General features: G+C 38.8%; 1 protein-coding gene across 1 annotated transcript in view; it reads left to right on the plus strand.

The window, feature by feature from the left end:
- LOC109488893 (putative uncharacterized protein ENSP00000383407) overlaps window positions 1-12466 on the plus strand; it is a 65316-nt gene that overhangs the window by 33808 nt on the left and 19042 nt on the right. The window contains exon 6 of the mRNA XM_034657455.1: window positions 3703-3782. Within this exon, the coding sequence (XP_034513346.1) occupies window positions 3703-3782 (80 nt within the window). The remainder of the gene's footprint in view (window positions 1-3702; window positions 3783-12466) is intronic.

Below are 12466 nucleotides of genomic sequence, written 5' to 3' on the forward strand. Positions count from 1 at the left end.
TTAAAAAAAATAAAAAATAATAAAAAAATAATAAAAAGGAAACAAAATGTATTTAGCGATTTTTCAAACAGTGGGACCATGACAGACTATTCCATAAAACAGAAAACAGACAAAAAATAATAATAATAATAATAATTGGCCTGTTAGTAAAGGAAGTAAGGGGCTGGATAAGATCAAGAAATATGGTTAGTATTGAAAGGAATGCTAATTGCACCTACACTGCTGTCAAATTTTTTTAAAAATAAATGCTCCTTACCTATGATTTTGATGAGATTCATTATCAAAAATCCTATTAGAAGAGGGATGTTATTAGGGCCTTCAAGTTTCCCATTTGAATTGCCATTGGTTTGAAACCTTCTTTCCTGAACTCTAGTCAATGTTATTATTTGGCCAACCTCCTCAGAGTAAGCATGTAAATATTTTGGCTTGATTTTTCCAGACCGTATTAATTCTCTTTCTTTTTTGGCTTGATACCCTGGCAAATTATATATAAAGTCACAAATGTATTTACTATACTGTTTAATATTCAGGGACCCCCATCTAATTTAAAAATTGTTTCCCAAGACCATGTAATTTAACTCTGGTTAGACTGGATCACATGAGCAGTCATCTGCTTATCATGTGGGAATAGATGCCCTGAGCAAAGGCTGCCTGTGAGCGGGCCTCCAACTTCCAAGGAGGGCTTTCTGAATTGAGTGATAAGAACACTCGGTATCCTAGTGTTTTGGACAAATGAATTTCCCTTCAGTTCTTTAGGGGAGTTCTTCCCAGGATTATAGTTACCTGAGTATGGCCAGAGGTATCTTCATTATAATCACCTAAAAGCTGATTAAAAATACTGCTTTTTTACTGAATCTCATTTCTTCCCCACAGCTGGGGAAGTTGGAGTCTGAATGTTTATGTTGAATGGTGCATTCCTACATACGCTGTCATTTGTAGCTCACTTATGTAGTTTATGCATGTTCAGAAAATCTTGTTTCTGCAAAAAAAAACCACGCCAAAATTTAACGGCGTCGAGCAACATTTTATTAGGCTCATGGATTTTGTGGGCCAGGAATTCATTCAGGGCAGTGCTTCATGATATCTGAGGCTTCTTCTGGAATGACTTGAATGACTGGGGAGTCCTTAAGTATCTGGTGGCTTGAATCATTAGAGACTTTTTCACTTATATATTTGGCACCTGTTCTGGGGTAACTTGCAGGCTGTGCTCAGTGGAGACTTTCAACTGGAGACCAATATGTGGCCTCTCCAAGGGCTGGGTTGCCAGAGGGAGAGACATGAGAAGGAGCTTCACACATTATGGGAGGAAGTGTCTGGAGAGTGAGCATCCCCAATGAACAAGGCAGAAGCTGTAAGTCTTCTTCTGACCTAGTTTTGGGGGGTCACAAAGCATCATTTCCACTGCATTGTCCTGTGACAAGTGAGTTACTAAGATCAACTCAGTTCAATAAGGAGAATTGAACTCTATTTCTTGATGGAGGCGTGCCAAGTTCACATTGCAGAACATGTGGTGGGAGAGATATTTCTGTGGCCGTCTATGGAAAGTACAACTGCATATTGCCTAATTCAACTATTGCAACTTGGTGGCTCCTTAGGACAAAATTGCTTCTGTTTTTATAAATATTCTCTTGTAAGGCAATATTTGGGAGATTGCAAATAAATAAAAATGTATAAGACCACAAAACAAACAGCTAATCTTCATAAAATACCATTTTTCTGATGCCTCTTCCTACTCCAAGACCCTCGAAGGTCCCGCATTTTCTACAGTAGAGGCCACATGCTGGTAGCTCTGTAACTGAATTTATTCTGAGAAAAAGCTTCTTTGGACCACACAATATTTTAAAAATCAGGAAATTTTACATCAATATCCATATATTTATATTCTCTTGAAAAACAAGAGGGAAACCGGCAATCCTGGGCTCAAAGTCTAAGGTTATTTCGGCTGGGAAAGCTGAGAGCAATGGCCGCCCTTCATCAGTGGTGACCCTTCAGCTCACCACAGATCTTCCATTATCTCCCTGACAAAATTCGCCTCATTTAGTTAAGGTACTTATTTGATTCCTGCTGATACATTTATATTTCAACATCAGTCTAGTAGGTTATGTCCAAATTCTTCCACCTGGAGCTCACAGCTCCTTAAAATTTCACTTTATCTACCCTTCCAGCCCTACCTCCTTCTATGCTATATTGAGAATTGCCTGTCATGTGACCAGTTTCAGTCCCTACACTGAATTAAATGTGTTCCACTTATTCTACACCGTAGGCTGCTATATTTGTAATTTTTCCTTTTCTCCTGCCTTTCCAAACTACATCCACTCTTCAAGCTTCCACTGGGGTCCCCTCCAGGAGTAGCCCGAGTCATAGTGATCTCTCCCCATAGCAGCATCTGAATCACTCCTTTTACTACTTTGCGTCGCTGTTTGAGTGACGTCAGTGCCTTGTGCAAGTGTCTCAGCTGCTTCCGGATTCTAGAGTACAGGTGAGCACTCTACCGCTCTTTTCCTCTACCTGGAAGGATAACCACAGAGGGAGTTCTCCAAAATTCATGTTAAAGGAATCAGAAAAGGGAAGAGATGAAAAGGAATGAAGGAACAGAGGAGAGAATTTTCTTTTGCTAAATACAAAAACTTAAAAAAAAAAAAAAAGAAGAAGGAGAAGAAGGTTGCCCAGACTGCGTCTTGCATCCTGACCCTATAATGGAAGATCTGGTTTCCAAGAGTCAGATCACAAAACAAGCTTATAATAAAATTGAAGTGTTTTCTGGAAACTTGTATTGGGTATTCTGATTTTAAATATTGTTAACAATATACATAACTCTGAGACTGAATTTAAACTGTCTTTTCACGATTGCTAAGATGGCGATTTGGAGGAGAACCTGTCCCCTGTTTTTCACTGTGCGTGGAGGGGAGGCCTTACCCGCCCCTTTCTCCCCCCAAGAATCTGAGAATGAGGAATAGCAAGAAATTCAAGCAGGGATTGCAAGTAAAGCGTGAAGGTGAAGGGAAAGGTCACTGACTTGGCGGCCAGGTGATTTCTGTGGTCACAGTAAGCTCGTCTGGAGACTACGGGGCTTGGATTTAGGGAACCCTAACGTTCTGTCCTCTTTTAGCACAGGTACATTTCACATTTAAATAAATGGAGACCATTTTCCAGTCCCTGGAAGGGAAAGGCTATTACTCTTTGAAAGGTTTCATGTAGCTGCAAGCAAACGGATGCCACATTGCAAGCCTTTTACTGAAGCATGCATAGAACGATTTCAGCATAAATAATCCATGTGGAGAAAACGTCTATAAGCTAATGAAGCTCAAAATGCCAGGGGTGGAAAGCTTAGTGTAACAGAATCGGGTGAGGTGATAACTTCATGGAATCAGAGCATTTTGGACTTAGACATGGCTTTAGTAGCTAGGATGCTACTCTTTTATTACTGAGAGGGAAACTGAGCGCCAGAGAGGTTCCATGGCTTGCTCAGGTACTCAGCAGACCAGTGGCCTTCTGCATGTTTACGTTGTTAAATTTGTGTATTTTATTTTGATCTGTTTCTTATGAGAATAACTTATCTTTCAGAAAATAAAGATTTATGATTTAGGCAATATAGTACCTTAATAGACTAATGAAAAGTATAATGAGTATTAAATTGCACTTAAACTTCTCAAATCCTGTAATTTCTGATAATCTACATATACCATTTATCTCTTTTCATAGATCTAAATGAAGATGATTTTCTTTTGAGTAATAACATACATACTTTACAAGGAAAAAAACCACAAGGCACTTCCTGTCAGGTAATGTGAATAATCAACACTTGGCGTGTGTTTTGTGAAAATCATCTTGTTATTGAGCTCTGTAATATTCTAGATACAGCGTACAATACTTAGCCTTGTAGCTATTTTGTATTTAGATATTGTAGGTTGTTTTGTAATTGATATGCTTATATCTCTGTGAATTGGAATATAAATGAAAAATCAAATGATGACTTGAGTTAATAAACCATTTTGATTATGCAAAATATTATGCTCTACAGCCTTTTGATAAGTAACTCTGAGCCTGTTAAATTAATGTACTGGGATTTTCTCTGACAAGACCTATGTTCAGTACTTAGAACTATCTGGTGACCTTCAGTGAGGGGCACGTCCCTCGTGTTTTTACATTTGGTATAAAAACATATACTATTATTCCTGACATATCCTTTATAAATTGCATTAATTAGCCCAGGAGTTCAGGCAATTAAGAAAGTCTGAACCTTGGGCCTCCCTCATAATAATAACATAACATTAATTAACAGCCAAATAGTTGCTATTCACCTTGTAATGAAAAATAGTATATGAGCCAGTCGGGCCAACTCAAGCATCATACTGATTTTTGATATTTTTCTGACAGCCAATCGTGTTCTCTTTCATCATTCTGATAGTTTTATTAGGAAATTTAGAACTGGCCTTCCTTGGTGCAATAGACTGATCAATTGGAAGACAAGATACAGCATCTGAATCGTGAGGGGCTGATTCGGTGAGGAAAGGAAGCTCGCACTCTTAAATCCAGCCTGATTTCTGAGGCTGTCGGAGGCCTTCCGATGGATTAGACAACGGACCTTAACCTGTGATCAGCCCGTTTCTGCTGGCTGTTCTGCTGCCGCTGGAGTAGTGAGCTCCTGCGGGGGCTGCACCACATGGCCTGAGGGCCTCCAGCCCCCGAAGTCTCCTGCAGTGCATGGTGGAGAGCTCTGCAAACAGAGCTCTGAATCTTAGTTTGGCTCTTAGTACCTCTGTGATTTGGGGCAATTTATGTAATCTCTCTCTGTCTCAGTTTTCCTGATCTGTAAAATCGGTCTATAAGGAAACTTTATCTCATGGCTGTCAGGAGGACTGAATGAGATACTTTGTTAAAGCGCTTAGCTTCATGGCTGGCGTTTAGAAGATGCTTTACAAAATTCAGTTGTTGTTGTCCCCGATGCTCCTCTCTTCTCTTCTCCCTCCCTTTCCTCCTCCTTTTACTCTTTGCAAGGGCTTCATGACCCTTCCACAAGCACAGCTGGCAGATTATTTCTGAAATATGCAGTCCCATTCTCTTAATTTAGATGAGGCCTCAGATATAGTATCTAAGTGAAACATTGTCTGATAGCCAGGAAGTAAGTGAAGGCTGATTTACAGTAAGACCTCCCCAGACATGTGTGGCACCAAGAGAAGTCCTTCTTTAGGTTTTTAGTAGAAAAATAGAACCATCTTTGAGAATGAAGAAAATGATATAAAAACTTCTTAGAAGAAAAGCATTAAAGGTATATCTTTACTACACCAATCTTGCGTTTTCACTGGCTAAGAAATCCTTCTAGAATAGTAACCATTCACTTGTACTGTGTAGTTTATCACCAAAGATCTGTTGAGGGAATTCATAAGCAGTGACAGACAAGCAGGAGATATCTAATCTAGAAACCTTCATTTGGAGTAGAGTTTGGTCTTATCTATCTTTAATATCTTTCTTATTCATGGTGGGCATTCACTTGAATTTAACTAATTAAGAAACACTTTTTCTGGAGCGCCTGGGTGGCTCAGTCAGTTAAGCATCTGCTTTCAGCTCAGGTCATGATCTCAGGGTCCTGGGATCGAGCCCCACATCGTGCTTTCCTTTCAGTGGCAAGTCTGCTTCTCCCCCTCACTCTGTGCTCTCTCTCGCTCTTGCTCTTAAATAAATAAATAAAATCTTTAAAAATGAAAAAAAAAAAAAGAAGAAATACTTTTTCTGTATGACAGGATACTTTAGTGTAATGAAGTCTTATTAAGTATTAAGAAGTGTTAGGCAAATTATTAACCTATAAACTCCTTGTGACTGAGGAAAAGTAAAAGCAGTTTACCCTTTGAAAGATGGGGCAGAGAGGGCACCATTCTCTGGTGTGAAGGGGCAGGCTGGCTTATCAGTGGGCTCCGTAAGAATGGACTCGGGCATAGACTGCGGCCTCTCGTTGAGTGAGCAAATGACTTACCAGAGCAATGTTTCTCCGGTGCGGCCTGGGGACTGTCTGTATCAGAATGAAGGGACTTGAGGGGCACCTGGGTGGCCCAGTCAGTTAAGTGCCCGACTCTTGATTTTGGCTCAGGTCATGATCTCAGGGTCGTGAGATCGAGCCCTGCTTAGGACTCCTTGTGTTGGGGGGGAGGGGTGTCTGCTAAGGAGTCTCTCCCTCCCTCTCCCTGTGCCTTCCACCTTGCTCATGCTTGCTCGCTCTTTTAAGCTCNAAAACTCCAAAAAAAAAAAAAAAAAAAAAGAAAGAAAGAAAGAAAAAAGAGTGAGGGGACTTGTTAAAAATGCTGAGCCTCACCCCCATACATCTGAATCACCACGTCTGGGGCCAGGAATAGGTATTTTTATGAGTGAACTGATGATGCTGAGTACATGAACCATGAGACTCCATGGCATCCAGACAGTTGATTGATGGGCACTTGTCTCCAGACATGATACCCCATGCAATTTCACTTTACAAGTCTAAACTTGGCTCATGTCTGGTCTGGGAAGACAGCAGTCTCATGGAAAAACCGAAGTTGGTTTTTGTTTCCTATTGTGAAATGATATATATTCATTGTAGAACTTTTTAAAATCATGTAAAAGTAGAAAGGATTAAAATAATGAATAATATCTTAACAGGGTACATATTTTCATATGGTTGGCCATTTTACTGAATATCATTAAGATGGGGTAGAGTTCGTGGGATGTAAAATATATTCGTAGTTCTAATTATCACAGGACTATGCCTGCAAAATATATCTGGACAATAAAACATTCATAATACAAAATTAAACATTAACTGAGTTCCCAATCGGGAACCCCTCAACTAGACATGTTTCCTTCGTGTTCTCAAAATAAGAGGAAAGATCTCAGGCATTGAAGAAAGTGCAAGGAACCAAGGGGCAGGAGGCAGGGGTGGGAAGTGTTTATGGAATCCCCTCTCCAATACCAACTTAGTTCCATGAATATTTTTGACTACTTGGCCTGGGATAAACTTCCTGGAGAACCCACATTGCAGGACAAGTGCTGATGGGGAGAGTTTGAAGCAAAGCTGTCTGCCCAGTACTGTGATCATTACACTGACCATAAAGAACATCTTGGAGGTAACTTGACTCCCAGCATTTATTTTTGTATCCTTTTTCTTATTTGTTCTTTTCTGGCACCATTCAGTTGATGGCTCAGACCTTTTGTAGCATATTGAAAAGGGTATAAAATATGCAGTAATACAGACTTTGGGCTAATATATTTTCAAAAATGTTTCATGCCTCATTTCTCACGTAAATTCTTAGGTTGCTTTCAGCCTTCAGAGTGTCATTCATATTCATGATAGAAAAGAAGGATAACATTTATTACTTTCAATGCTGGTGATGATATTAAGCACTGTCAAGCACCCCCACCCAGGACTGCACCAAAACATTTTCTCCCTAAGCTCCTTCAGTGGAAAAAGTGTTGCTGTGTGAATTAATTTTTAAAAATATGCATGTGTGTATGTTAAGTGTGGGGTAGGTTTTCTTCTAAGGGCTAGATCACTTCGCACCCGTTTCAACCAATTTCTCTTTTAATGTCCCTTTCTATGGAGACTGCAAAGCTTAAGTATTTGAGTTCTCAGCCTCCCCTGTGGTTAGGGTGGTCATGGCATCCAGTTCTGACCAGTGAGAAATGCCTGGGGAGGGTTTTCTTTTCAGGGAAAAAACAAAAACAAAAAAAAGAACAAAGCCTCCTGAGGAGGTTCTGTCCTTTGCGCTCTCCCTGCTGGAAGCTGGGACATGGTATCTACTGAGTTAGCAGCTGTCCTTCCACCATAGGGCAAAAGGCACATTAAAAATGGTGGAGCAGGGGGGCGCCTGGGTGGCTCAGTCAGTTAAGCGTCTGCTTTCCGCACAGGTCATGATCCCAGGGCCATGGGATTGAGCCCTCCATCGGGCTCTCTGCACAGTGGGGAGCCTGCTTCTCCCTCTCCCTCTGCCTGCCACTCCCCTGCTTGTGCTGGCTCTCTCTCTCCCCAACAAATAAATAAATAAATAAATAAAATCTTTAAAAAAAAAAAGCATGGTGAGGCAGGCAAGGTACAGAGCCTGATTCCTCCGGGACACTCTTGAGTCCTTGTTTTGAGGAATCATAAGCCCTGTACTTGCTTAAGCCACTATGGTTGGGTTTTCTGTTTTTCAAAGCTGAACGTATTCCTCATGGATACACTTTATTTGTATAACTGCCACTTTTGCTAATTGCTCTAAGATATTAGACCAAATGTTGCCCACAGAGTTAGAGGGTGTCTTGACTCAGCATCACAGACCCTGCCTGTGCAATCCAGACCAGCCTCCTCCAGGGTAATCAGCATCTAGAGTTAGAGTTGGTCATTTAGTCCTTAAGAGAAAATTGGGTTAATAACAACAACAACAAAAAACTTCTTGGCTACATACAGCCCATTGGCAACGTAGAGCCTTAAAACTGTTATCCAGTACAGCACACCACTGTTGGAAAAAAAAATGTGCAGATTGGATCAAAGTGGGACTGCTTTTTGGTGAGCTTAACTGAGATGGCTTGACACCAGGTGACTGGGAAAATACTTGAAGGTTATGCTGTGATCTGTTAATGAGCGGGAGAGGCAGGTCCCTCATTGTTTCATCAGACACATTTGGGGTGATTCTAATCAAAGGTGTGAACAAACTGTAAGGCAGGAAAAAAACAGGCCAAAGTGACAGATTGTTTAAATAGTACTTGCAAGTGTCAACCAAAAAATAGTGTTTTTATGTATGATGTAATATAAAAATGAACAAATTATGTTGTGCATCATTCTTATTTTCAAATACATTCTTATACACTATATAATATTGCTACTGCATTAGTTATTTGTTTTCGAACTCCTTCTCCGTATTCTAGGCAGGGTTTCTGCTTCTTGCTGGAGGCCGCTTGGAGGAATCAGTACCTCATCTTGTTGGCCTTTCCACATGGCTGCAGGAGTGTATCATACTGTGGCGTTTTGGTTCCCTCAGAACGGGTGATCCAAGGCACAGAGTAAGAAGGAAACCTTGATGCCTTTTAAGACTTAGTCTCAGAAGTCATATACCATCACTTCTACCTTATTCTATTTGTTATAGACAAGTTATTAAATCCCAACTCATACTAAGGAGAGGGCATTATGACCTACCTTTTGAAGAGAACAGTATAAAACAATTTATGAACATATTTTAAAACCACCAAAGCTACCTAATAATATTACGCCATTATAGATGGTGGAGTTTTCCTATATCCCAAGAGCAATATTATAACTCATTTTGCAGATAGAAAGAATGCAGAGCTCTATTTGTTAGCTAGAAGAAAAATATAACCTTTTGTTTTAATACAAGATTTTACAGAGTAGCTTTAGTTGGTGTTAAAGGAACATTGAATGTTAGTATGAAATCTGTATCTTGGTCTCTGGTGATATGAAATTAAAATCAGAATAGATTTTCTTATTTTAGTATCCAAAGTCATGCTCACTTTATCTATCATCTATCTATCTATCCATCATCTATCTATCTATCTTTCTATTTTTCCATCATCCATCCATCCCCTTTTAAAGCAAGGAAAAGAAGTTCAGCAGTCCCCACGTCAACTTTTAGTTTATACACAGAAAAAGAAATGCCTGGTTCTAACAAACGAATTTTATGAATGAACTATATGCCTTAGCCAAGTTCTTATTTTAAATATGTATATGGGTATTATACCATCTTGATCATTTTAAAAGGTTGAAAGGAATTATTTGGGTATTCCTTAGCGTTATTCTCATTTTTAAAAGAATTATACACTTCAAAATATGGCTTGCGAACACATTCTGGTAACTTATACTGTGCCAAGCACCAAGTACTAGTTGACATCTTTAAAATGTAGCACAGACCTGAAAATGTGGGCCTAGTCCTTTACAAATCCATATACTACACCCAATGGCAAAATAAAACCCGGTCACTCAGAACTAGCTCCAGTCACTTCAGCTATTCTGTTGATTTCTACTTCTTGCCTCTTGGTCCTCGGCTAGAATTTGTAGGATTTCTGCTTAACTTTGGACTTTATAGTAACCAAAATTGTTTCACTTTTATTATATGAGTTATAACTTTTGACTATGAACTTGTTTAAATTCTCTGTGTCTCAGTTTCCTTATGTGTAAAATGGTGATGAGAAAAATTTCTTACCATTATTATAAATATTAAATGAAACAGCATATGTGTATTACCCCCAGAAGACATTCAGTGAGCATTTGTGTCCTCTCCCTAAACTTGCAATCCCATTGTAGGCCTCACCCTCAGAATAAAATTTAAAATTCCCTTCTATTCCATTGTAAACTCCATCCAATGCCCTTTGCTTAATACCAGGTACATGGATTTTTCAAGAAGATGTCAACAGTAAGGAGCTTACATTGACAAGTACTAAACATAATAAAAAACGTCCTGTGCTATGATTCCAGATATTACCTAACTCCAAATATATATTTGGTTTGAGTTTAAGCTCTATCAGAGTTTTAAAAATGATGCTTATTATGTACCTAAGAGCGAAGGGCAGAAAGGGAACAAGGTATAGACTGCTTCATAAACCATTTTCTTGCTCCTAACTCTCTTTCTACCAACTTCTTCTGAGTTTGGGATCATGTGTTGGGACTGGAGTCAGTGAAGGATGGGGAGTGAATCCACTATATGTAATGTATATATACTATATATACACATACCTGCACACAGATACTCATTTTTATATGTATGTATTTGATGAAATGGTAATCAATGTACCATTGATTGACTTGATGGTTACTAAAATTGAGAAAATGGATCCTTTCTCCATTATTTTGGCACCTGTGTGGTTTTTAAAAAAATTTTTTATTATTTTTTTTAAAGAATGTTAACATCAATCTCGTCCTTTTCTTTTTCTAATGCTAAAGAGGGTAACCTTTTAATACTGAACTCCATCTCCCTATCTAAGACATGTAAAACCCACTGCCAATGAAATGATAGGAAACTTCTCCCCAAATAATACTATTTAACTGGTTTTCCTGTTTCCCAATAATCTTAGTACAGTGAGCATTATTTTCTATAGTTCTTTATTACATTTGCCACATGGAAATGTTTTTAGAGAACATAAAGACTCATCCTTATTGAGAAGCTTTCTGACTTAAGCATAAAGCAGTACCTCTAAAGAAGAATACGTTTTTAATGTAAAAATATTCCCCCAAATTTAGCAATTTCTCCTGAGTTAAGGAAAATTTTATAGTGTTAAGAAGTGTATCTTTGTGTGCCAAATTTCTCTTGCCATATAAAATCCTCAGATCACCTTAACCAGCTTCCTTTCCATGTTGGGCCGTTGCTAAACAAAGCTCAGGGAAAGGACATGTTTTAGAAGGTATGGGCAATTTCCAGGACACTCATGGACATCAGCACATTTTGTAGTGCTATGGACCTGAATTAACTATAACCCCTCTCCCCAATTATTTTTCCAGACTTGCTTTTGGGAACACTGCTAGCTAAATTATACAGATTTATTTGATTATTATTTCCTAAAATGTAATAAAAACTTGCAGGTTCTGTGGCAAATAACTACCTTCAGTAAATCTTGTTTCTTTATGTAGGTATGAGTATGATCATTTCAAGGTATCTCTATTCACAGCACTCTCTTCCCAAAGATAATTAACATGTTAACATCTACGTTTCTATAGTAGTTTCTTCTCAACAGTAGTTTTTTGCCTAAGGGATGATAGCTATTCTAGGTAGGAAGAGTGATGAAAAGGTACTATTTAAATATGACTTCTATTTCCTGAAAAACTACTGTACTCTGCCCTTGCTGGTCCCATGCTTCTAAGATTTTAATAACTAATTAAATATCAGAGAGCTGTAGAAAAAAAAAAACAACAACTGAATCTTGATGAATACATAAAGGACTTCCCAGATGAAAATAAAGCTATGCATTTGGGAGAACTAAGAAATAAATTAGAAACAGAATCAGGAGAACCAGATCAAGAGATCTGGAGCTACCACTACGCTCTTGGGCTACGAAATTCACATTTCTGTGCCTCAGTTTCCTCTTTTTGAAAGTAAGCTATTGGACTAGATGAATACAAAAACTTGTTGAAGTTCTAATAATATGTGATCAATAGTAGCTCATTCTCACTTTTTCCTTGATATCCTTCTGAGGTCCAGGAGTTGGATGTAAAGTAACAAAAGGAGATACTCGTCTAGTTACATGTCCATTAACTTGTCAGAGGAATAGTGAATTCCTGTGATCCAGCTCCTTATTTTATTGAAGCACAGAGAAGCCAAGTGGCTTGCTCACGTGCACACGGCTAGGCACAAAGCAGAGCATCGCAGTAAAGCAGCCACGTATCTGCAGACCAGGCCTAGTTCTAGCAAACCAGGTCATTATTTATTTATTTATTGTGTAGATTAAACTATAACTCCTAGATACAAGGGTTGTAATTTTTTTCTATGTAATTTCCTACCCCATAGCTCATTGTATG

This window comes from Ailuropoda melanoleuca, chromosome 1 (genome assembly GCF_002007445.2).
Source record: "Ailuropoda melanoleuca isolate Jingjing chromosome 1, ASM200744v2, whole genome shotgun sequence".
NCBI classification, from domain to species: Eukaryota; Metazoa; Chordata; class Mammalia; order Carnivora; family Ursidae; genus Ailuropoda; species Ailuropoda melanoleuca.